Here is a 25,120-nt window from a genome sequence, read left to right on the forward strand (position 1 = left end):
CTCCAGCGCCACGAGGAGGACAAACTTTAGATAGAGCTGGCCGGAGGTTCACCCTTTGGGTGAGACCCACTAAATCCAATGATCAGCAATGGTGACATCACCCAAGGGATCGACAAGACCTCCGAAGATAGTTTTGAAGGAGAGGATCTATTCCAAGCAAATCTATAATAGAAGCGGTTGCACGGAACTCCTAGAGAACCCATATCGCCACGCATCCCCTTACGTGATGCCTCGCATTGATGGCGATAGGATGTTTGACAAACAATCTCTCGCATAAGAAAGGTGATGGACATGCTTCTTCTCTTCATCGTACCTCATCCCTCTAACTACCTTTATACTCCTATTTCAAAATTCTTTCTACTCCTATATTTCAAAATTTCTGCTTCCGGAGACAAGGACACAAAGATTCCGCGTGGAAAAACCGTATCCGTTGGTTCGAGTATGATAAGATAATCCAAATATAGGTTGTTATTTGTGATACTCTTAAAATTCTCAAATGAGTTCATCTAGCTTTCATTCAATTTCAGTTGATAATAAATTTAGCTTTCCTTTTCTTTTCCTGCTCTCTCTCGCACAGTAGTCATCAACAACAATATTAAAAAGGCCTTGTTAAGGACCTATGTTACTACTCTTTCATTAGATATTACCGTCCCAGAAATCTCACGGTATATTAGTTTAGAGCAATTCTTACCTCAGGCCATGGCTGGTTATAAAATAAAAGTAGGTCTAGATGAATTATATGCCTTGGCTGGTTATAAAATAAAAGTAGGTTTAGATGAATTATATGCCTTGAATCATGTTATGTCTATCCTGAGGCGAACTTCCACAGGTCATTAATTAATGTGAGGCAGAATGTCAAATGCTTTACGGCAGAGCAAACAACCATCATGCTACTGATGGCCATCAGATCAGAAGGTCAATATGCAAGGGAAGAAAGAAGAAAAGCCACTGGATGCACAGTATCTTCCCAATTCCAAAATCTCGACCTCTTTCAACTCTTGTAAGAATTAGTCTGTCCAACTCTCAACCTCTATTCATCACCATGACACAAAATGAATACATTGCATGTTACTGCTCAGATTACAAAAGTAGTACTGGGGCTCACATTTCATCAACTGTTAGCTTGGTTAACGTTCTTATGATCATCATAGTTTTCTCCAGAGATAAACCTTTCCACCAGCAGTGGCAGAAGCAAGAGAACCCTGTTTGTATGGATGGGCAGCAAACCGGCATGGGATCGACGTCATATGCTCGCTTTCTAAAGAAGTTATAGCTAATTTGTTGATAGAGATAATATCAACTGCCCTTTTCATATTGCCCAGATAAAGATAGGAGTCATCCCAACCCCAGATCGCCCTGCCAACGGAGATCATTATTTAATTATTTATTTTTTGCAAGCTAATAATGTAATAGATATCAAAGCACATCAATCCTATTTTTTCAGCAGAAATTCAAAATGAATGAACCTGGGCATATCAAACTGAATAATGAGCCAAGTATGCAGAGTGAAAGAGGTACAAAATTTAAATGTTTTTACAAGCTCTCAATCTTGAACTGTTTGTCACATACCATACAAATTTTGACACTAGACTAGCAGAGTGAACTAGCCTGTAAGAAAATCATGACACAAAAGACATGTTGAGGTTCTAATCCTTTCTTAATTAAGAGCCTCTTTTAAACGATTTCATACTCTGGAATCTAGTTTCTAGTTGCTGCTCAATATAGAAAAGATGAGATCATAAATATTATGACCATCTAGAAGATTAAAACACTCATTTTCTCTAACATGCACTATTTGTGGCCTTGATTAGATTAAAACAAGAATAGATATTTCCAGTTCTTCATTTCAGTTTCATCACATGAACCATTCGAACATAAGATGCAATATGAAACAACTTTTATGGGGATAGATTCATTCAAACATACAGCTCATTACTACAATGGGACTATAAGATGTGATCTGTATAGAAAAACTCCTTACAAGGGAGATATTTCAATGAAAGCATCCATCAGATTAGAAAAGAATAAGCCCAATTACGCCATGAAACTTGCTTTTTCTGATAGCTATAATCCTATTCTTATAGTAGCCAGTCCATGAGCAATTCAGTAAAGATGATTCTCTCCAACAAGTATAGTTCAAAAGACTTCGAAGTGATTAGATTAAATGCTGACAACAACAGAAAGGCGTACCTGAATGATGATAACCATTTACCAGTCTTATTATTATGCTTAATCATCCTTTGATCGTCAAAGTTGGTCCCAGTCAGAATCCCAACTCTATTATCATAACTGCAAGAAACTTAGAAAAGTTAAAAGAAATTGAGAAGGATATATGCTGCACTTGGAACAAATTTCTTTTGCTTCTCTGAAATTCCTTCTATTATCAGCAGGCATGTATTTTGCAGGAGTTGTCCTTTGTTGAAGTGTAGTTCTTCGAGTATAAAAAAAAAGATCTCTCGCATAAGCAGTGAACAAGTACGGTAACAAAATTCTGAAGTATAGAAACTTGACAGACGATGCATACACCCAAGGTGGCACAGCAAGAGGAAAGAAGGTAGATGCAGAACTAATTTTTCATCCAGATTAATGGACAACCACACTAGGCTAATATTTCCTCAGAAAGGTGTATGAGAAAATATATTGATTTTCATTTTCAGCAGTTAAGACCAAAAAATGAGGTTAGACTTTTTATATAAGTTAACCAGCTTTTGCAGCATAATAGATATTGAAAATATATATTGCTGGATCCACTTTTCCTATATATTCTTTTGCTTCAATTGATATAAAAAATTTCACAGTTGCTATCCTCCAAAATAGGCAGCATCATGCAATGATCAAGGAGCGGGAGTTAAAAGGACAGGAATTCAAGTTATACAATAAAAACCTCCAGATTGGATTAAATTATGTGATTTATGTTTTATCACTAAAATATGTAAATAGATATACAGAAAATAATATGCAAATTCTTTCAAACGGAGAACATCACAGACCTTGTGGTTGCCAGACAGCTACCGCTGGGTGAAAAATATGCAGAATGAATAGCTCTAAAATGCTGAACAGTCTTCAGGCATTCAACCCTGTTTCTTTTTATACTTCTCAAGTCCCATATGCAAGCCATTCCATCTGTTGAACTTGTAGCAAGCAAGTTGGTGTTTTCTGGATTGAAATCTACTGTATTTATTCTTTGTTCATGCAAGTCCCAGGTACTGGTGACTTTGCCCGCTCTCATATCCAAAGATTTCAGCTCTCCTAATCCCTCTCCAAGATATAATGTGTTATTATCATGAGGACATTGGCAAATAGAAAATATAGAATTGTCACTGCAATAGATCATATTGAAGGTCTCCTTCTCAGTATCCATCAAACACACAAAACCATCGTAGCAGCTACTGATAATCTGGATGGTCAAAATCAAGCATGCAAGAATAATCAAATAGAGAAAGATCCACAACCAAATTGATCATGGCAGCACACCGCAAGAACCAAAAATTACCTTAGTAAAATGCTCTCACTCTACCTATAGGTACATAAATAAGATTAGAAAGTACAATCTCCAACTACTTGCTTCCTTCTTGCAGAGTAATTTCTACCAATTCTACCAAACAGGCAACTCATTTTTAAATGTGCACTGGAGGATTCTTCCTCCCCCTCCATGCTACAGACTAATTGACCAAATTAGCTGGTGATGCAACATCATATGCATGGATGTCTATATAGCTTAACGGTGGATCCAGTCATTATTTAAACACATATTCCATTCCCTCCAAAAAGTTACAAGTAACTTCTTTCGTGCAAATCTGCTCAAGTTTAAACCTGTGCTAATCAACAAAAGAAAAGGTATCTTCTGCTATATAATAATAGTTAACATATTTATATGTGTGTGTGTATATATATATACACACATTATCGTGCCCTAGAATTTTCTCTAAATTGAGACATTGAGCCAAGATACTTAAGACGACACCTTAACACAGAAAATGAAACAAATCATATACCTTTGTTGACGAAGCCGGGTGGATTGCAATCCCAGAAACCGGACCCCTATGAGGAGAAAAAACAAACACCTCATCATGACCATCCCCACCCTCTCTTCTACCATCCACATCCCAAAACCCAAGATTCCCGAGCTTATCCCCCGACACAATCACCGTCCGATCAACAGAAGGCAAGAATTTCACCGTCAATATCCTCTGCGGCAAAACCTTGGCGACATTCTCCGGCCTCAGAACCATCTCCGACCTTGGATCAAATCCCACCTCCCCAAAATCCGGTCTTGGCTCACCGGAAGAGCCCAAAATGACGTCAATTAGGCGTCTGCAGGACGAGCCGGCCTCTCCGACGAAGGCATCGGAGATGGGGAAGGGGCCCGATTTCCGAGGGGGGGCAGGAGGCGAATTGGGCGGTGGAGAAGGGGGTTGGGGATGCTCAGAGTGCTGGGATTGGTCGGGTGGGAGGCCGCGGGTGCGAAGAGATCGACGGGTGACAACGACGACGGGGGTTTGCGCTCTCTTGGGATTTTTGGGTTTCTTGGAATCAGGAGAGGAGGAGGAGGAAGGAGAAGAAGGGCGTTTGAGAGAGGAGGAGAGGTCGGAGGCTTTGCGGCGGAGCATGAGGGAGGACATCATCTCCTCGTTGCGGCGGATGTTCTCGAGGCGGCGGCGCTCGTAGGGGGTTAGGCTTTCGGAGGAAGCCATTAATGGGGAGAGAGAGATGGTACTGAAGGTATTGAGAGTGGTAAAGTAGGTAGGGAGAAGGAGGCGAGCGATGGAAGATGGAGAGGGCTTAGAGTGGTGGAAAAGGGGCAAGGAGAAAGAGGCGGCGGGAACGGTAGGAAAGAGGAATGGCGGGAAGAATTTTGGTACAGGTGGAAATGATGGCATTTGCACGCGTGGCACAATAGGGGAGATCTTTAACCAAACTAGGTCTCCTAAGAAACCTATTTACCTAAATAGTTCATGAGCCAAACTTAATATAAAAGGGTATGCTTTTTAGATAGTTCTTCTTTAGACCAGAGTTGGAGAGGCGTCAAAATAAAGGATTTTACATAGTTTTGGGGGAACTAGATCACAAGGACCCACAAACACATATCTAGACTCTGTCTTATCCCATTTGGTTGCTCAATCTGATGCCCGATTACTTTCTTTTAAAAGATCTAAGCATCTATAGACATCATCCTTCATTCTTTACCAACTTTACCATCTCGAGCAAGTTTAATTCCTCATCTATCTTGCAGTGATATTTGGCCAGTTTCAAACTCACTCAAAAAGTCCAACCCTCAACAGGAATAGCGGACTCACATGGAATTAGCTCCCATGCAGCTGCAAGCATCTCATCTTGGTTGTAAAGCTGAGCCGAGCCCGAGCCGCTAAAATTGGCTTGAAATTAATATCAAAAGTCTGAGCTAGAGTCGACTCGCTCAAACTTGACTTGATGAGCTCGGTATAAAAGGGGTGAGATAAATTCCAATCCAGCAATCCTCAAATCCCATTTCCACATCCCCGCCTCCGCCTTTGTTGTAGTGCGCCAGTGCCGCCTCATCCTCCCTCGCCAAGCTGCCGTCGTTGTGCCGCCTCCTCCTTCTTCTTTGTCTCGGCTTGGGCTCAATTTGGCTTGGTACAAGTCAATCCAACTCGGCTTAAATGAAGCTTGATGATAGACTTATTTCAGGTTCGAGTTGAGTAGAGCCAAGCCTAAGCCCAATTCTAAGACTTGAAATTAATTTTGAGACGAGCCTGAGCCAAAGCTGGCTCGCTCAAGTTCAGGTTATTTACACTCCTAAACACCATGCCTATCTAAGGAGCTTCATCTTGCGAATTCTTTCGGTTGTTGCCCTTTGTAACTTCTCCTTGCTCTTGGGAAAGGCTACACCAAGTGGCCTCATTTGTTCTGAAACCTTCTCCTTTGCGAGATGAAGCTTTTGGTGTTGTTTTTTAATGTCCCTGTGGTTTGATTACCAGAAAAGATGAAAAGATAGAAATGTGCAACTATATTAATATTTCTCCGTCTTTCTTCCCTTCAAAATAAGGGCATAAATGTCACAAATCTACTCACGTGTGAGTCACATTAAAATTAAGCAGATGGAGAATTTTAAATATTTTTAATAGCTTAGGAGAATTTTATGTACCAAAAATTTAACGAGTTGTAATGGGTTCAGAGATCCTGTTAAATTATCTCTTAAATTTATCCTGCCTAAAGACTTGGGAAACAAGTTTGTTGTCCTCCAACGTCACAAAGGGCAGCTACTGTAGCCAAACCTCTTTCTCAACGACAAAGGGTGCATATTTTCTGCAGACGTGGTTGCAGGAACTTCCTACGGCAGCACATATGGCAGTTCCTATTAATTAGTCAGATCAGTATATTACAATAACATCAGGAAATCTCCCAATTCATGCAATTCATAGTGCAGGAAATCCTTTGAAAATGGAATGCGAACTAATCGGATCCTTATTCGACCCGTTAATACGATCGCACTGCATCGAGTACTACAAACTTCCTCCCACTTCTCTCTTCTTCATTTTTCGATCGATCCCCAACCCTCGACGTCTCCCTCTCTCTCGCGCGCGCGCCCATGTCGGTAAGTACTCCCACCCCAAACCCTAACCCCTCTGCCTTCCTCCTCTGCGAAATTCTAACCCGAAACCTAGTTCCGTTGTCGCTAACCTCGGAAGCCTCTTTCGTGATTTAGATCTTCGAGTACAATGGAAGCGCCCTGGTTGCCATGGTGGGGAAGAACTGCTTCGCCATCGCGAGCGATCGGCGTCTCGGGGTACAGCTCCAGACCATCGCCACCGATTTCAATAGGGTTTGCAAGATCCACGACAAGCTCTACGTCGGACTCTCCGGCCTCGCCACCGATGCCCAGACCTTGTGAGGAAATTCGTCGTCCATTACTTATATTTTGGGATTTACCCTTGGCTTTATCGATTATATATGATAGTTTTGGGATTCTGGCATTGGATGTTTATTTGGGATTTGTTTGTTTAGGTATCAGCGGCTTGTGTTTCGGCATAAGTTGTATCAGCTTCGAGAAGAGAGAGATATGAAGCCGGAAACCTTTGCGAGTCTTGTTTCCGCACTGCTATATGAGAAAAGGTTCGAGCTTTAAATTAGTTTGTTTAGTAATTATCGATGATGAAGGGTTCTCTTTTTCAATTGCATTTTTGGTTGGAGAAGAGGTCTCTATTGGAATATTGAGATAAATGAACTGGTAAGATGGAATTAAAAAGGTGGATGGATGATAAAATGCACAAAAATGAGTTCTAAGTTACATTGAGTTGTATTAAAATCTTGGAGAAAATTAATCATGTAAGGAAGTGGATCTTAAGGCTGACGGTGATAAGAGGGAATAGTGAAAGCAGGGAGAGTAGGTGTGACACAAAAAGAGGTAAAAGCTACTTATGGTTTAGCAACAGGATGGTTTGTCTTTTACAAGAGATTGTGAGAAAATTCATTTACTTGTTTGGTATCTATTTAACTCTAGAAATCTGATGTATCTATCTAGAATATTAATGTAGGATTTCTTGCTTATATTCCACTTATGAATAGTGTTTTAATACTAAGTTCTTCCTAAGTTGTTCATATGCTTGGAGCCTTGAGCTTGTTGTTTTGTTCTTTCCTCATTTCGATCTCAATTGTACATGTATTCTTTCTCTATTTTCTACTTGCAACTGAAGTCAAGACATTTGATTATCACTCAGTATTTTAAGTGTATCCTTTTCTTGATGCTGACTTTACATGTTTTTCACTTTTTCTCTGATCTACTTAAGCAGTCTCTTAGATTGAATTATCTTTTCTTTGGTTTCTTATTTCCCCACTACCTTATCCTTCATCTTCAACCATTCTGAGAGTCACGTTTTTGTTAAGGGAAAAAGCATGAATATCTCAATTATCTTCCTCCGATAGAGAGACCATTAAAATAGTCACAAAAATACTATATATCAATTCTTCCTCTTTAACCTCTTCTAAATCTCCATGTACTTCTAGAAATGTTTAAACTTAAAGCCAACATAAGCAGCATATGGAAGGGGGGAAGATTTGAAGCTGCATTAGGATGGTTGTTTTCAACAGACATGTAGTTTGATTGCAAATATCAATGAAAATTGTAGATTGTTGATGTAGGAAGTAGAGGATTTACTATAGTTTGATCCAAGGCCATGTGTTATCAGAATAGAAAGTTTCCTGACTCAAAGCACCATTCTGGAATTTCTGTAGGGGACTTGTATCGTATAAATGGTTATATCTGTGTTTCTTATGTTTGATTTCCTATTGAGTAAAAATTATAAGCAAATAACACCATTGATGTAAAGTGCAACTATCTAAAAATGCATATTAAGCAATGAAATTTCTAATGTTTTTAAGTTGATATAATTATATCTTTTTGTTCATTGGAAAAATGTTTTTTATATAAGCACAAATAGAGAGAGGAACAGAGAAGGATCCATATATTGACTACATAGATGGGTTGGTTTGTTGTCATCATTGTTGCAAAATCTGGTTAACATATTTGTTTGACCATATTTTCTTTTTACGTGATTTTTATTTATTCAATTTGCAACAGTGGTTTATACTGAGTCATTGACATACATTTTAGTGTTGGAGGTTTCAGCTAAGATGCTATTTTGATCTTGCAGATTTGGCCCATATTTCTGCCAACCAGTAATTGCTGGATTAGGAGATGATGACGTTCCATTCATTTGTACTATGGATTGCATCGGTGCCAAGTATGTCTTACTTTCTACTTATATGTAACAATAAATTTCTTCTGACATATTGCTTAATAACCTTGCAATCCCATGGGAGTTTCTTTGATATTTGTTGTTTATTGTCTGTTCGTAACAGATGTGCAGTTTTTATTTTTTAGGCGCTTTTCAGACGATCAATTTATTTGTGAAAGATGCTTCCTGGGACTGGAATCATCAGTCCTGGGATAAATTTGCCCAAACAGAAGATGTTGGATATCTTGCATTTGGATTTCCATGTGGTGGAACTTAAATGTTTTATTTATGAATAAATATGCTGATCCTGAACTTTATATAGAAGAGGACATCACGTTGATACTTCAAATTATTCGATGTTAAGGCTTAGAATGGGTTGCAACACTTATTAGCATGTGTCTTATAAAAGATATTCCAAAAAAGCTTTCTAAATGTCGGCATATTTTTGCTCATTTTGTAGGTGAAGCGATGAAGGCGAGAAATTATTGACTAATGTTGTTTTGAACTCTTACACTTACTGGCATGTGGCCTATTATCAGCTTCTTTTTAGTGTTAGCATGACAGGATGTAGTATAGAATTTGTCTCAGACCATCTGATTATGCTTGCTGGAACAAGCTACAGTTTAACTGAGTTCTTCTAGTTTATTTATTGTCTTGTACACTGTTCACTGTACTTACTATGATTTCTTTCTAAAATCTTTGATCTCTTTGGTGGGAAGCTTATCGGTAACTTTTCTAAACAGGGAGCTTGCAAAAGACTTTGTTGTTTCTGGTACAGCCTCAGAGTCTTTATATGGTGTTTGTGAATCCATGTACAAGCCTAACATGGTTAGTTGCTGCTATCTTGAAGTTATACATATGAATATCATTCTTATGGTTTCTGTCTTGATTTATTGGAGTAGAACTTTCTCAATCTCATTTTTGCAAGCAAAATATTACTCGGTGGTATGAGCTATCTTACATCTGTAAGTCACTAATTTGTGTCAATGATTAATTTTGCTTGTTGAATTAATAGTGCCGTGATGTCACATCACATGAATATTTTATCCGTTAACAGGTGTCAATATTGTAGAATACTGGGGGAAATGTAAGTGTCGTTTGAGTTATTCCTAAAACATCAGAAAGTTTGAATATTGATTCATGTTAGTATGTAGTTAATAAATTTAACCAGATTAGTGAACAGTATATAAGTATATAATATGTGAGTACTGCAATGTCTAACTCTGTTGAAGCTTTTGATATCTGTTTCATTTCTGTCAAAGTTTGCAGTTAAATGTGTGCAAGGTAGGAGATAGATTGTCTTTCTTTTGTATCTTTTTTTCCCAAGATAATGTTTGATTTGCTGGCTCATTCACGAACTCTGCTTGACTTAAAGAGTTGTGCTTTCATTGATTGCCCGAGTATGATGAGAAAATTTGCATGACAAGTTCTTTTTTCTTCCACATGATATAGGAGCCTGACGAGTTATTTGAGACTGTATCTCAAGCACTTCTAGCATCTGTTGATCGTGATTGCTTAAGTGGTTGGGGAGGCTATGTTCTTCTTGTGTAAGTTCATCACATAACCTATTTTAAAATGTTTCAGTATTTGTAACAATTTACCTTTCTATCACTAATATGAAAAGCTAGAGCTACATCTAAGGTACTCTTGCAACAATTCTTTTTCTTTTCTTTTTTGCATATTTAGTTTGTGAGAACAGCTCAGATTTTGTCATGGCATGAGGAATTGTGATACAGATATATGATGAACCTGTTTCTCATGATATAAATGTCTAAAGTAGCTCCATCAAAAAATTGAAACATTTGAGTAAATTTACCTGTGCATTACACAACCACAGATAGGACTCCTACTTATAATGAACAATATATATAAGCGGGTGCTCAAAACATATACATATCACTTGGATCTTGGTCAGAGCTGGTTGTGCCAGAAACCACGGCACTGCCACAACACATTTTGCGGCAGCATTTCAAGCTGAAGGGACTTCCTTTCCCTTCTTTAGCTGGACAGAAGTACCTTGCAGTCTTTGGTATAGAAAATACTATCTTTTCATCCGGTGATTCTCAACTCACCTTTCCATCAAGATTCCAAGTATCCATTTCTCATGCAGTAGGTAGTAAGAGTTCCTCAGTACCCATCCTAGGCAGCTATTTTATTTTCTAAACTATGCCCTTAATCTTATCTTTCTCGATCCATTGTTGCAGTATACTTATTAACTGATACTTTTACCATAGATTGGTAGTGATTATCGCACATCTTTATTCCAAAATACAAGCTTGCATATGTGACATCCCAGTTAAGACCCTCTTATTTTTCTATCTCGTTGATTCTTGTTGATGATACTTTTCTTTTGGCTTTATTGCAGCACACCAACTGAAGTGCAAGAGAGAATACTAAAGGGAAGGATGGACTGAATTCATTCTAGGGCTCAAAAACTGAGCAAAATTAATGCCCTCCCTGGGTATCAGCTGCTTGTTTTCTTAAGAAGCAAATTCCAACATGATTACTAGTTTACCTTCGACAGATACTGTTGTTGATTGAAAGAATTTTCTTGTAGTTTTAAAGTTATCTCGTTTTGACAATTATCGACAATGCTTGTGATTGTGCATTAGTGCTTACATATGTTTGTGTTGCTATTATGCTTCTTACTGAAGGATTTGTTATCCTAATAGCCCATGAGGATGGGGTATCAAGCATTTCTAGTGGAATACTGGAGTCTAATGATCACCCTGCAAAGATTAAAGAGGTTATGTCTAGAAATATTTCTCAGCCTTTTTTGCTAAGACAAAAGCTATAATGATCTCAAATTTGTTTCTTACAACGAATCTCTTCTTTTCTGAAGCATTTTATTTGATTAATTTCCATTAGTGATCAAAATATTTACTGAGATGTCTGCTATGCCGTGACTTCTGGAAGTAACTAGGTAAATTATAAACACAGGAAGAGAAAGATATGGACAATTTATTGATACTAATTGACTCCCACTCAACTCAAGCTAGACTAGCCTCTGAACTACGCAACTAAATCACAATCCTTGGGACCTATTGCCCTCAAAGAATTGCTGCTTACTACTAAACATTTATCTCAAAGTTCCTCCCTAGGATCAGAAAAGATTGGAAAAGAAGACAAACTAATTAAAATTATACTTCTTTTGAGTATCTCTATCCAATGCTCTCTTAAACCGTGTAGTGCTGTTGGATAGTCTCTATGTCCAATCCCTTCAGCTTCACTACTGACTCCACATGTCCCTTGAGAGTGTGAAGCTCCCTAAGCCTGCAAGAGAACAAGCCATTAGGTAATATATTTGCCGTAACTCATCTCAAAATGGCATAAGGAATATGTAGTAGTAGCCACATCTAGATCACTCCAGTGCTTCGGGTACTATGGCTCTTCTGCCATCCATTGCAGAAGAGCCATTTCATTTCATGAGCACACTATTAGCCAAACTAGAACAAAGGTAGGCCTTAAATTTGAAAAAACTAGTATTAAAATCAACAAAGATTTTGAGGCATTTTAAAAGATTAACAAAAGACACAAATGAGTAACAATTCACATATAAATATAGATACTGTAGAAAAACTAATGATAGGGTTAGGTTAACTAAGTGATCAGTTCAAAAGTTTATGTAAATAAAGATTAGGCTAACTAAGTGCTAAGGTTAAAGCATTTCAACCTAAATTAATCGGTGCGCGCTATCTACACAATTTTAGGAAAATAATTGCTCAATATAGAAACACTAAAAGGGTCAGTTTTTTGAATTATTTAGAGTAAACCAAGTAGAAATGATGGAATTAAATTCAAAACTAATTAATTACCTTGCAACCTCTGCTCGCCTCTTTGCCTGCTCAGCAATCTCAGACAACTCTCTGTAGTTGCTCTTGTCACTAAACAAGCCTGAAGACTCTGGTGGCCTGAGACCATGCAGTGTTCTCTGAGCAATAGCCCACTGGGCTTCCCTCTCCCCCTTTCCATAATCCAACTTATTAATGAATGCAGTCTGCATTATGAAATTATTTGTCATAATCTGAACATTAATGTCCATATAAGAGATTAAGTATTCATTAGAGGAGGTTAAAAAAAATATTTTTACATAATTGCCAACAAAAACTTTTAAAATATCATAATTATTACTGTATTCTCTTCAAAATATCAAAGCCGCCACTGAAATCATTACAAAATTTTAACTTATCACAAGTAGAATTGAACTTTGATTCAGACAAAAATTATTTTACCCTTGTATAAATCGTTTAAAACTTTGTAAAATAAGAGTATTTTACTCTTTTATATAAACATGCTCTTATAAATATTTCAGTGGCAATTATCATCTTTTAAAGAATATAGCAGCGAGTATGGTATAATATTTTGACCAAAAAAAATAGTAGCTAGTAATTATGTAAAAAAAAGCCCAGAAAAATATTAAAAAAGAAGGAAGAAGAAGAAAGATTTGCCTTGTTTTGGAAAACATTGTCCCAGGCCTTGCCACTGAGAGAGTAGCGGATGAAGAACTTGAGGATGTCAAGAGGGAAGAAGGTGATGAAGCTGAAGAGCCAAATGACGGCTGCCCATCCCCACCCAATGCCCTGAATTCGCGCAAATTCCCAGTTCGCGTACACCGCGATGACCGTAGCCACCTAACAAAGAGAAGAGATCATAAGAAAAGCTTTTGATTCTCGAGTTCTACTAGTTCTAAATAATATTATAAGAGAGAGAGAGAGAGAGCGAGAGGGGGGGGGAGGAGAGAGATGACCAGTTGTGCAGCTATAAACGCAGCTACGAGTAAAAGACCGGGGCGTTCGAAGAAAGACCAGCTCCTTGATCTGGTAACAAAGATGAGAGCTTGGCTTATGATGCTCACTTGGAGGTATATAGCTGCCATCAGCTCATCAGTGCTCCCCCTGATGGATCTAACTCTGAACACAATCTGCAAATAGAAAAAAAAAACGTTATAAGTTATAATATATATATATATAGTCAAAAGTGTATGGTGTTGTTGATAATATTGTCGTATTACTGAGAAGAAGTCGGTTTGATGTGCGATCCAGAAGAAGAAGACGGTCAGGAGAGCGAGGTAGGTGCCGAGAACGACCCCGGTGGCGAAGATCTCCTTGAGCTTCCACGAGTCCGGCATGGGCGAGGGCTTGACGCGGTCCTTGGAGATGGTCATGATGGTGCCGTCGTTGAGGACGGCGATGATGAGCACCATGAAGGGGTTGAAGTTGAAACGCCAGATGAGGGCGAGGAGGAGGAAGCCCACCACGATGCGGATGGTGATGGAGACCGCGTAGATCGTGTAGTTCTTCATGCGCTGGAAGATGGCGCGGCTCGTCAGCACCGCGCTCACGATCACGCTCAACCCCGGCTCCGTCAGCACGATGTCCGACGCGCCGCGGGCGGCGTCGGTCGCGTCCGCCACCGCGATCCCGATGTCGGCCTTCTTTAAAGCTGGGGCGTCGTTCACGCCGTCCCCCGTCATGCCGCAGATGTGCTTCCGGTCTTGCAGCCGTTTCACGATCTCGAACTTGTGCTCTGACCACCGCACACAAAAGTAACAAATATCACCCTATATTTTATCTATATTACAAATAAATTTATAAATAAAGCCTCTTGTTTGTAATAACGAGGGTTAGAGTAAATTTGAGGGGTCAAAGTGTGATTATCCATAACAATGAACACAAAAATGAGGGTGAATATGTAAGATCACCTGGAAAGACTCCCGCAAACCCGTCGGCTTTCTCGATCAGCTCGTCGATGGGGAGCCCCCGACCGGCGAGGTCATTCTTCTCGCTGAGCAGAGTAGAGGAAGGGTACATGTTAGTCCCCATTCCGAGCCGCCGCCCGGTCTCCTTCGCGATCGCGAGCTGGTCGCCGGTGATCATCTTGACGTTCACCCCGAGGTTGAGCGCGCGCCGGATGGTCTCCGCGCTGTCGTGTCTCGGGGGGTCGAACAGCGGCAGAACGGCGACGAACTGCCACGGCCGGCCGGCGGCCTCCCTGGTCGCCTCGGGAACCTCCTGCCGGGCGACGGCCAGCGAGCGGAGCCCGCGCTCGGCGAACTTTTCAATGATCGCGTGGACTCTCTTCTTTGTGTCTTCTCTAAGGTTGCAAAGATTAATGATCTAAAAAACATATATAGGGAGAGAGAGAGAGAGGGAAAAAAAAAAGAGTTACGTGAAGAGAAAGACTATTTGTTATTAGGGTTTGAGGCCGGACGTCGACCTGTTCAGGGGCACCTTTGCTGACACGATGCCATTTTCCGGCGGAGTCGACGTAGGTGATGGCAGTGCGTTTGTCGACTGGGTTGAAGGGTAGGAAGTGAACCTCTTGGATACCAGCTCGAGCCTGCAAGGGGGTTCAAATTTGAATTCAAAAATAAAGAGACAAAAATTTTAAACTATGGTTCAGAGTTTTAGTTTACCTCCTTGGGGTCAGCTAGCATACCAACAATAGAGGCATCGATAGCATCCTGGTTCTCAACCCTTGAAGCCCTTGCTGCATATAAAATCACTCCATCCTTGTCTATGTCCTTCACAAACACCTACATCACAGTGCAAACAATTATGTGGGCATTACAACAAACACCTATACAATCCAAGCAATGTTATTCATGTAACACTAAGTACCTCAATCATGGTCTTGTCTACAGTGAGCTTGTTGAGAGTGAGAGTCCCAGTTTTATCACTGCACAACACGTCCATTCCGGCCATCTCCTCGATCGCCGTCATCCGCTTCGTGATTGCCCCTTGTTGTGATAGCCGGTGGGATCCGATCGCCATCGTGACCGACAAAACCGTCGGCATGGCGATCGGTATCCCTCCGATGAGCAGCACCAGGAGGTTGTCAATGCCCTCCCGGTACTGCCGGTGCTGGATCGAGTACATCACGAGGACTTCTATTATCATACCGACGGCGATCGTGCAAATGCAGAAGTTTCCGATCGCCGTAAGCACCTAGAAATGCATATATTTCTACGTGAAATATTGTGAAGAAGTGGTGCAATTAGGGGGAAAAAAGACAGAGTGAGAATCGTTAGACCTTTTGGAAGTGGCCGACGTTGTTGGTGCTATCAACAAGGTGAGCCGCCTTGCCGAAGAAGGTGTGGACTCCGGTGGCGATGACGACCGCCTCGATCTCGCCCTGCTTGCATGTAGAACCCGAGAAGACCTCGTCGCCCGGGTTCTTCGTGACAGGGAGGGATTCTCCGGTGAGAGCCGATTGGTCAATCTTCAGCGGGTCGCCTTCGAGTAGCCTGGCGTCGGCCGGGATGATGTCACCGAGCTTGATGCTGATGATGTCGCCCGGGACGAGGATTGCCGCCTCTTGCTCCGACCACCTCGCGTCTCTCAACACCTTCCACCAAGGAAACAAGATACAATAATTACAAACTCACCATCTTCTCTTCTCTAAAAGCTTAAAGCAAAAGACTTATACTCATACCTTGGTCTTGGGGGCGAGGCCGGCCATGAGGGCGGCGGCGGCATTGCCGGCATTGTTCTCCTCGATGAAGGAGATGGTGGAGTTGATGAAGAGGAGGACGACGATGCCAAGAAAGTCTTGCCAATCAGGAGGTTTTCCCTGCACGCACGCATCAACGTCACGCGATTTCACATTCTTATTGTGATCTCATCTACGTTAGATTGAACAACAACTCATCGTACCCCTCCATTGGCAAGGGCGATCGCCATGATGGCGGCGCACTCCATGACCCATGACAAAGGATTCCACATGAAACCCAAGAACTTTAGCACCTTGCTCTCCTGCTCGATATCATACCCAAAATTTTCCACTCTTTTTATTATTCCATTCATTCTTCAAACATAAAATGAAAAAAAGAAAAGAAAAGAAAAAGGAAACGCATTGATATATAATATACCTTCTTCTCCTCGAGCTTGTTGGGGCCAAAGATCTGGAGCCGATGCTCCCCCTCCGCTGCGCTGAGCCCTTGCCGGGAACATTTCAGCTGCTCGAACACCTCCTCGATCGGAATTCGCTCCTACGAAAAGAAAAGAAAATTTGAATAAAGATGATAAAAAGAAACCAAAAAAAATTGAAGAAGACTAACGAGGTCGATGGTCTCGTTCTTGATCTCCTCTAGCGAGATAGCCCCTGCCATTGAAACAAATAAAGAGAAGAGACGGTAACAAATCTAGTTGTAGTTCATGATAGTAATCTAGGGTTGAGAGAAGTGCGAGAAGGGATTAAGAGCATAAAACCCGGTCTAATGAGAAACGGAAGAGCGCGATTTTGGCGTTAAGATCGTGCGAGATTAGAGATTAGAGATAAGATAGAATTAAAGGCTATCATAATATTCAAATTCAGGTAAGGGTCTTCACAAAGCCCATGGGCCCGTAGCCCATCTCGCTTGTCGGGCCAATGACGCGTCTATTAAGGCTTAACCATCTATTAACCTTCGATCACTTTTAGAATTAATTTTTTTTTCTTATTCTGAAATATAACTCCTTTTTTTTAATGTCGTTCACTTTTAGAATTAATATTTTTTATTCTAAAATACAACTCTTTTTTTTAAAATAATAAATAAATATTATAATAATTATATTCTAGAATACATAGTAACCATATTTTAGGAACGAATACTATTAGACATACAGTAACATAATTACTAATTTACTCTTAATATTTCTTTCATTAATCTACTTTATATCAAATCAAATGGTATTTATGATAATTTTATGAAAAAAAATAGAAGACATTTTTCTAATCTTTTCTTTCATTTTATATTACATCAAAATTAATTATTATATATTTATTTTAGAATAGAAGTGAATCTTAAGAATAGTTATTCTTAAAATAAAGACCTTATTTTGATAATAACAGAAAGAAATATATTTTATAAAATTAACCTTATTTGTAAAGTAAACGATGTCTTAAAAGCATAGCTTGTCAATCCACCTTGCTCGTATCTTTTAGATTTAAATTCTTTAAATTCCTGTTTCACTTTTTTAAATTCCTTATCATTTGTTCGTGTCGATTATCATTTTCATTTTTTTTGACAAAATGAGAACTAATTAGATATTATTTTATTTTAAATAATATTTTAAATTAATTGAAGATCAGTTGTCCATTGAGCCCAGCCCGTCTATTCGCTTATAATAAGCCTACCACTAGTATGGGCATGGACGGAACTAGGTCAGAATTGGACTAGGCGATGTCGAAAGATCATTTGATTTGCTCGTAAATAAGACGATGCTCACTCGTCGGAAAATCGTCTGATTTTTAATTACATATGCAATTTTTCAGATTACTGTCTTCGAAAAATCGTCTTCAATTTATGTTGCATTTAATCAAAGAAGATCAAAAACCATTGATATGGGGAGATTTTAGTTTGGCTCAGCATAAAAAGATAGAAAAACCTATGCCTTGTGATTTTTCTTTGATGCCAATCCCAAAACAGTCTGCTCTCATAATATTTGATTTTTGACATACCCAAAGAAATAGTTAAAATGTCTAATTTTTGTTATCTTCTTTTTAACTTTTTCATAAATATAAAACACTAAAACTAGTGACCACTAAAATATGAAATACAATAGAAAATTTTACCTTCAACTCCCACATCATTCCTCCCCATAACTCCCCCCTCAACCCCTTAACCTAACTCCTCCTCAACCCCTTGACCTAAACCCTAAACCCAAAACCTTATACACCCTAAACTTTACTTAACAGAAAATTTTTACCCTCTTTTTCTCTTGACTGTAGAGTTCTAGAATTAAAAGTCCATCATTTTTTTTTTTTATTTTTTTGCTCTTCTCCTGCTTCTTAATAAGTTCATAGTATACACTTGAAGTGAAAAAGTAAATTGTAATATAGTTATGTAAAATCAATCTAGTGAAATTTTTATATAAAATTACTTTTTACGAAAAAAAGTATGCTTAATTACTTATACATTAATAAATTTATTAAGACAAATATATATATATATATAACAACTACCAATAATCGATGATTGATGAATATAATTAGGTAATTAGTTTATATTTTAATATAAAAAAACAATTAGGATTTCACATGCATGCCTTATTATTTTTTTTAATGGCATATTACATCTAAGCACAATTCCAATGCTTCACTAGGGTTTGGCCCCCTTCCATCTCCCCAACCCTAATAAGAGTTACTTTTCCAACTAGAAAGGGGAAGGCTATCTCCTTTTGAGGGTCTTATTCTCTATATTAGCAAGCCTCCTCCTTCCGGTTGCTAATGGTTCGACGTTGGGTGGATTCCTAACTCCATCACCTTTTGATGGGCCCTGACCCAACTCTTGCCGGTCTCTAGAGGCTTCCTCCACCTTGCTATCTCTCTCCCTCTTCTCTTTCGGGTTGCCGACGCCGGAGCCAACGAAGCCAATCGCACGAACCCTCGATAAGCTCCCTAACCCCTTATAAATTTAGTAGATTAACCCCTCTCCCTCGTCGTCGTCGGAGTCCCCGGCTGCCGACGACTTCGCGTCTAGCCACCGGTCTGAGAGCCCCGGTGGAAGCGGGGGGCTCTCTAGTCAGGCTTCAGGCCCTTAGTGATGGGAGGAGGGACCTCCATGTCCGTCGTCCATAGAGCATGCCTCATCGCCCCATTGGCCACCACAACCGCAAGGTGAGCTACTCCCGCTCCCCCGTAGGAGGGGAGGATGGGCGACAACTCCACCGCGGCTCGGGTGATGTTCCGCCGCTGTCGAGCCAAGCCCTCTTCCTTCTCTTTCCCCTCCCCTTCCCTTCAACTAGCCATCCTCCCCCAGTGTGAGTCGTGGGTCGTGGGCCGCCGACCTCGAGGGCGGGCTGCCGACAGCGTGGGCCACCGGTAGCGCCGAGCCCTTTCTCTCTCCCCCTCTGTCTCCTTCCCTCGAAGGAGATGGTGAGGGAGGGTGGGGGTTTGTTTTGGTGGGCTGCCGTCAAAGCCCAACCCAAATTTTGGTGGGCTACAGGCCATAGCCCACCAACCCAAGCCCTGACCGCAGCCCACTAAACCAAAGATTTGGGTGGGCTACTGACTGTAGCCCACCAATCAAATCTTTGGTGGGCTATAGTTGGACCCCTAGCCCACCACAGCTAACCTTATGGGCTGCAGTGAGACTGCAGCCCACCAAGTCCTCCAAGTCCTCCCTTGCCTATTGGGTTAGGCTTGAGCTCAACCCAACACCCCAACCTAGATTCTGACTAGGTAGTGCTCCTACTATCGGAGTTAAGGGTAGAATGTAATCATATATGAATGTATTATTAGCGGCCTATACCTAAGGTCGAGAGCCCGTGTGGCATTCAAGTAATTATACTGCATAGTTAGAACTAGATTATGATAATAGTAAGAATATGATCATGAGGTAGAGATATATCTCTAGCGGTACCTAGCAACACAGGTTCTGACGTACACTGATGAGCTAAGGGCTCTTGACTCTCTTGTTGAAGGCGGTAATGATTTAGAGATAGTGAGATGGGTCATAATCGGGGTCCTTATCTTTGAGCCCCGCTCACGTTCTTGATCTCCTCCAAAATTTGAATAAAGATGATAAAAAGACACCAAAAAAAATGGAGAAGACTAACGAGGTCGACGGTCTATCTCCTCCAGTGAGATAGCCCTTGCCATTGAAACAAATAAAGAGAAGCTAACAAAACTAGTTGTAGTTCATGATAGTAGTTCATGATAGTAATCTAGGGTTGAGAGAAGTGCGAGAAGGGATTAAGTGCATAAAGCCCGGTCTAATGAGAAATGGAAGCGCGGGATTTGGGCATTAAGAAAACTAGTAGGAGTGCACCTATATGTCTAGCGTTTGACTCCTCCCCCTTCGGTCTCCCCTTAATAATAGGAGTTTCTTCGCTGACGATTTTGATCAGATTAGGGAAAAAGAAGGTCTTCTCTTTATTTATTTCCTTTTTGAGGGTCTTCCCTCTTTCTCTTTTTATTCTTCTCTTTTTGTTGTTTCCCTGCCTCAAAAACATTGGCTTTGCACCTACCCCTCTTGTCACCTCCTCTACCCCTACCTCTCTTTGTCACCTCCTCTGCTTAGCGACAACTTGTCATATCAACTTTATTATAACTACCTCACCGTCGTCGACTCCACCTCACACTATCTTCGAAACTTTGCATCCTAATTAACTTCCCTTTTTAGAGGAGGGTTGTTGTCAAAGGGTTGATGGCCCTAAGACTATTTTCAAGATGTCCCCTAACAAATAGTTAAGATATTCAATTTTTGTTATCTTTCTCTTTTTAACCTTTTCAAACACTAAAACATTTAAACGAAAATCTCTCATAACACTAATGGTATTAACAGATTTTACCAATTTTGCTATTTTGTTTTCTCTAAAATAATGTAAAAGTACCCCTCAATTTCTCAAATTTTCAAATGGGATCCACATAAATGAATGGAAATTTAGATAAGACAAATTTATATATGCATTAAAATTAAAATAACAGCTAACAATAATCAATGATCAATGCATATAATTAAGTGATTATCTTATATTTATTAATATTAAATTTATCTATATTGTTATTTAATTTTGTGGTTACTAGTGTATATATATAATTATGTATTTAAAGTTGAGAAAATATATCAAATTAGTTTTGATATTTACTCGCATTACTGCCATATTAAATGGCTAATTACATAAAAACTAATGATAATGAATACCTTTGGTAATAATGCTACTACGTGATTAAGAGTAACAATATATATTACCACCTAGATTTATGCAATAAAATTATAAAATAATGTTAAATTTTCAGATGAATTTACCAGTATAAGATTTTTTTGATAACCATGCTTAAGATCCCTTCCGTTTGGTTAAAATTTCCCAGTAAAATATTATAATTATTCTTTCCTTAATAACAAACAAAGATAACTAATGAAACGGGCAACAGTCTTTTCATTATTAAGAGGATCAGTGTACAAATAAAAATGAAAAATAAACAATAGTTTCCAAAGTGGCTCAACTGGAGGATGTGAAATTTCAAGGTAAGCAACCTAAATGTTTCCTGCGGAGAATCAATTAAACCTTAAACGAATTGTTCTAGTTTGCAATCTATTTATATATTATCTAATCAATAAAAAAAAAATCTCATTCTATATTAATTTTTTCTTTCTTTCCTTTTTTTTTTTATTTCAGATCAAGAAAGCTCGAGTTTGCAATTATCTGATCCAAATTTTGCAATTCTAGCAAAGTTCACCACCACCTTCACTGCCCTAGATCAAATAATAAATATGGGAGAAACTATTAGTTTGGTGAGCATCATCACATAGCTTAAGGATTAAAAGAAAAGTGGAGTAGAATGTAAAACAATCGTGCACATAAAACTATACCAGAGAATAATACCACTTCCAAACATTAGCTACACGAGTTAATCAGATAATATATCACCACCCGGCCATTAATGAAAATTTCAGATCGGATCACATAAAAAAGAGATTAGACTCAATGAATTAAGTCTAATTATCTTGTTTAGTTATTTGGTTTAGTCAGAGTCTTAGTAGATTAAGATTTTATTTAATTAGCTAAATTCAAAGGATTAATCTGAGAAGATAAAAAAGATTGATTTAGTTGGTTTATTAGGGTTTTAATTTAATTGTTGATTTGTTAGGATTTGTTAGAGTTGTTTAATTTAGTTGATGAGTCTCTAAGATGAAGATGGGCTTTCTTCCAACCTCTATCCTCCCTCTTTTACAACAATTTCTCCCCTCTTTACACCAAGAACTAATCCTAGTATCAATCTAGCCATTAAAGGGCTATCAAGTTAAGATCTAAGTTTCAGAACCGTTGTAGATCGAATTAAACCGATTCGTAACACGGTCATTCATCAAGTTAAAAATATCAGCAGAAACAAATGGCCATTTGATTGTTTAAAAGAGTTAAATATATTTTACCAGCTATGCCTAAAATTATCACTTTATCTATAACTAAAATTTATCTCAAACCAATTCTTATATTTATGACTAAAATAATATCATTAAATTTTAAAATTAGTGTTTTTCTCAATTTCTTATATTTTATGAACCAAAATATCTAAATCATGTGGTTTTCCATGTGAGGTAGAGATATTTTAGTTATTAATATTTTTTCAATTAAGTTGGATGAAAAAGTTAAACGATATCACTTTGCTTATAAGTATAGGTATTAGTTATAAGATTTTTTTTAGTGCAAAAGGTAAATTAAATTTAGGCATAAGTACATTCCATCACCTAGAATTAAAGACATCCACAATCAGAAAAATTAAGCCAATATAGACTAGTTAATAACCACAATTAATACACTTATTCATAATTAATAATCAAATACAAAATCTTATATAAACTTATTCAAGATAATCATTATGCTTTACAAACAAACAGCAAAATACATGTTATAGATGTACCTAATTTTCATTCAAGAGATGAGATAAAATTATCCTTGAAAAATGAACCAAATGAGGCCCTAAAGTTGACACACTATCATTATAATAATAGCAGAGAATGGAGTTCTAAAGAATCCCTATCTTATATATGCAATCAGACCAGCACATTATTACAAATCGACCTAATCCGATCCGTAACGATTCTGAACTTAGATCATAACTTAATAGCTCTCCAATGGCTAGATGGATGCTACCGACCAAATACTTGGACGGTGAAAAAAAAGATGTGAGAGACGACACCAATGACTAGAGTCAAGAAAGGAGATAAGGCTAAAGTCAATTCCAATCACAAGATCATCATCCTCGTACAACTGGTTTAATATTATTTGGATTCACAAAGTAAAGTAAAGACTGGTTTAGCCTTTTAGAATAAGGACTAAAATATTTTTCTACCATCAAGGAGGTTTATAACACTAGGCTAAATCATAACTAATAAGGAACATATAGCATGACACATTATTCAGGTGCTATGTTATCGAGCTGTTTCTTTTGTGATGAACACAGAAGAACAGAACAACCAAGAGGTGGATTTAACTCTTGTCGCATCACAAAATCTAACAGCATTTAAAGAGCTATAAAATGTGGAGACTAGAAGAGAAAACTATAATCTGTCTAGGAGAAGCTTTGCTGCAGTATGCAAACCAAAATTATGGCATCCAGTAGATGTATTATGAAGAATATAAAATGACAAAGTACACATAAAGACAGAATCTTTGTCGCATTAGGATGCTATGCTCAAGAGTAATGCACCAGCATAAAAGACGCAACTTTTATCCATATAATCCAACTGCGAAAGAAATAGTACATAAATCAAACTACAGCAAAATTCAATCATTAACCATTGAGAAGTCTCTCCTTTCTCATTCAAATGTCTTCAAAGAAGTAGCAAAATTAGATTAACCAACAAAGAAGCCCTACTTGAGGGTCAAGGAAAGCAAACTACTGAGACATTCTCAAAACCCTAATTTGGTGCGGCGCCAGTGTCTGCGCTTAGCATTGTACCTGAAAAAGAAACCAAATAACAACATAGATCAGTGGTCGGACCACAGAAAACGAAGAATCGATCAAATAAAACCATCAAAATAACCAAAGTTGGAGGAAATAAGATGAGGACAGATAGAGATGTAGAGACCTGATGGTGTTGTCGGTCCTCATGCGGATCCAATGGGGGATGGGGCGGTTCTGCCGCATCTTCTTCGCGAGCTTCTTCTTAATCATGAAGGTCTTGTGCGACGGCTGCGAGAACAATCCGATAACAAAACAGACAATCTCAGGATCTAGAGAGAGATATCCAATCGACCCTAGAATAAGAATGAGAAATCATCCTAGAGAGAGAAAGAGAGGTACCATTTTCGCGGCTCTTCCTCGGAGCTCGACGGCTGCGGCGACTAAAACCCTAACAAGAGGAACGAGAAGGGGAACTAGGGCTAACAAGCTATTTATTGTGGTATAGGCAGGTGCTGTTCACGTGAGCGAGCGGGGATTTAGATCATTGGATGTGAACGGCGAGAACCCGTTTAAAAATGCGAATTTCGGATCCGGAAATCCAATCCGGGTCTAGGCCCGATAAAATTAAACGGATTTGGACTCCAATCAAAATGTTTAGGTATTTAATTTGGGCCAGAAAGAATACTGCTAACAACACTAAGACTCGAATCATTTTCTTTATTATTTGTACATATTTATGCATGTTAACACCAGGCATATATTGGAGCTCCACTAGATATCCGTTTGTTATCGGGTTTTTGAGATGCCGCTTGCGATATGATCCATTTAATAAATAGATGTTAAATAAGAATGTAATGTTTTTTCATTTTTTGGGGGGCAAATTACAGTTAATCCTGGTGGGGTTTAAGCTAATCTTGACTTACATTCTTGTATTTAAATTTTACAATTAATCCTCACCTGGTCTAAGACCAAATTGCAAATGTTAGATACAAAAGTAATATTAAATTCTATCTTCGAAAGAAAGATAGAATTTAATAGTATCTCGGTTAAATCGGTATTACTGAAATTAAAAT

General features: G+C 38.8%; 4 protein-coding genes across 5 annotated transcripts; 1 reads left to right on the plus strand and 3 right to left on the minus strand.

Moving 5' to 3' along the window:
• Positions 1-778: 778 nt before the first annotated feature.
• Positions 779-4,810, minus strand: LOC140767371 (DNA damage-binding protein cmr1). Its single transcript, XM_073107247.1, has 4 exons — positions 3,996-4,810; positions 2,991-3,397; positions 2,191-2,289; positions 779-1,356 (listed from the first exon to the last, which is right to left on the minus strand). The coding sequence occupies exons 1-4, from the start codon at positions 4,692-4,694 to the stop codon at positions 1,146-1,148; spliced, it is 1,416 nt and encodes a 471-aa protein (XP_072963348.1). The 5' UTR covers positions 4,695-4,810; the 3' UTR covers positions 779-1,145.
• Positions 4,811-6,491: 1,681 nt separating this feature from the next.
• On the plus strand, positions 6,492-11,336 carry LOC140767473 (proteasome subunit beta type-3-like). Its single transcript, XM_073107400.1, has 7 exons — positions 6,492-6,574; positions 6,686-6,867; positions 6,985-7,092; positions 8,631-8,720; positions 9,458-9,542; positions 10,167-10,261; positions 11,080-11,336. The coding sequence occupies exons 1-7, from the start codon at positions 6,569-6,571 to the stop codon at positions 11,126-11,128; spliced, it is 615 nt and encodes a 204-aa protein (XP_072963501.1). The 5' UTR covers positions 6,492-6,568; the 3' UTR covers positions 11,129-11,336.
• Positions 11,337-11,653: 317 nt separating this feature from the next.
• Positions 11,654-16,909, minus strand: LOC140767472 (plasma membrane ATPase 4-like). 2 transcript variants are annotated; one of them, XM_073107399.1, is made up of 14 exons: positions 16,774-16,909; positions 16,585-16,704; positions 16,370-16,468; positions 16,149-16,286; positions 15,747-16,061; positions 15,335-15,661; positions 15,130-15,249; positions 14,931-15,053; positions 14,416-14,830; positions 13,726-14,240; positions 13,462-13,635; positions 13,163-13,345; positions 12,530-12,711; positions 11,654-11,987 (listed from the first exon to the last, which is right to left on the minus strand). In XM_073107399.1, exons 1-14 carry the CDS (start codon positions 16,822-16,824, stop codon positions 11,891-11,893), a joined length of 2,859 nt encoding a protein of 952 aa, XP_072963500.1. In that variant the 5' UTR covers positions 16,825-16,909; the 3' UTR covers positions 11,654-11,890. The 2 variants fall into 2 exon arrangements, with proteins under 2 accessions (XP_072963500.1, XP_072963499.1); XM_073107398.1 differs by having other exon boundaries at positions 13,462-14,240.
• A 6,947-nt stretch (positions 16,910-23,856) lies between these two features.
• On the minus strand, positions 23,857-24,602 carry LOC140767337 (large ribosomal subunit protein eL39x). The gene is made up of 3 exons (XM_073107203.1): positions 24,447-24,602; positions 24,232-24,335; positions 23,857-24,101 (listed from the first exon to the last, which is right to left on the minus strand). Exons 1-3 carry the CDS (start codon positions 24,447-24,449, stop codon positions 24,053-24,055), a joined length of 156 nt encoding a protein of 51 aa, XP_072963304.1. The 5' UTR covers positions 24,450-24,602; the 3' UTR covers positions 23,857-24,052.
• Positions 24,603-25,120: the final 518 nt, after the last annotated feature.

Source organism: Typha angustifolia, chromosome 9 (genome assembly GCF_048772165.1).
Source record: "Typha angustifolia cultivar Huaian chromosome 9, ASM4877216v1, whole genome shotgun sequence".
Taxonomy (NCBI): Eukaryota; Viridiplantae; Streptophyta; class Magnoliopsida; order Poales; family Typhaceae; genus Typha; species Typha angustifolia.

Bases quoted from the DNA above. Each gene is read 5' to 3' on its own strand.
- LOC140767473 (XM_073107400.1), top strand. The intron at 6,868-6,984 runs GTGAGGAAATTC...TTGTTTGTTTAG, and splicing joins GCCACCGATGCCCAGACCTT to GTATCAGCGGCTTGTGTTTC. The intron at 7,093-8,630 runs GTTCGAGCTTTA...TTGATCTTGCAG, and splicing joins GCACTGCTATATGAGAAAAG to ATTTGGCCCATATTTCTGCC.
- LOC140767337 (XM_073107203.1), bottom strand. The intron at 24,102-24,231 runs GTCTCTACATCT...TTTCTTTTTCAG, and splicing joins AGGACCGACAACACCATCAG to GTACAATGCTAAGCGCAGAC.
- LOC140767371 (XM_073107247.1), bottom strand. From the start codon at position 4,694: ATGGCTTCCTCCGAAAGCCTAACCCCCTACGAGCGCCGCCGCCTCGAG. The intron at 3,398-3,995 runs GTATATGATTTG...TTGACCATCCAG, and splicing joins ACCCGGCTTCGTCAACAAAG to ATTATCAGTAGCTGCTACGA. The intron at 2,290-2,990 runs GTCTGTGATGTT...AGTTTCTTGCAG, and splicing joins AGCTGTCTGGCAACCACAAG to TTATGATAATAGAGTTGGGA.
- LOC140767472 (XM_073107398.1), bottom strand. From the start codon at position 16,824: ATGGCAGGGGCTATCTCGCTAGAGGAGATCAAGAACGAGACCATCGAC. The intron at 15,054-15,129 runs GTAAACTAAAAC...ACCCCCTTGCAG, and splicing joins TGCTAGCTGACCCCAAGGAG to GCTCGAGCTGGTATCCAAGA. The intron at 14,241-14,415 runs GTGATCTTACAT...TGCGGTGGTCAG, and splicing joins GTTTGCGGGAGTCTTTCCAG to AGCACAAGTTCGAGATCGTG.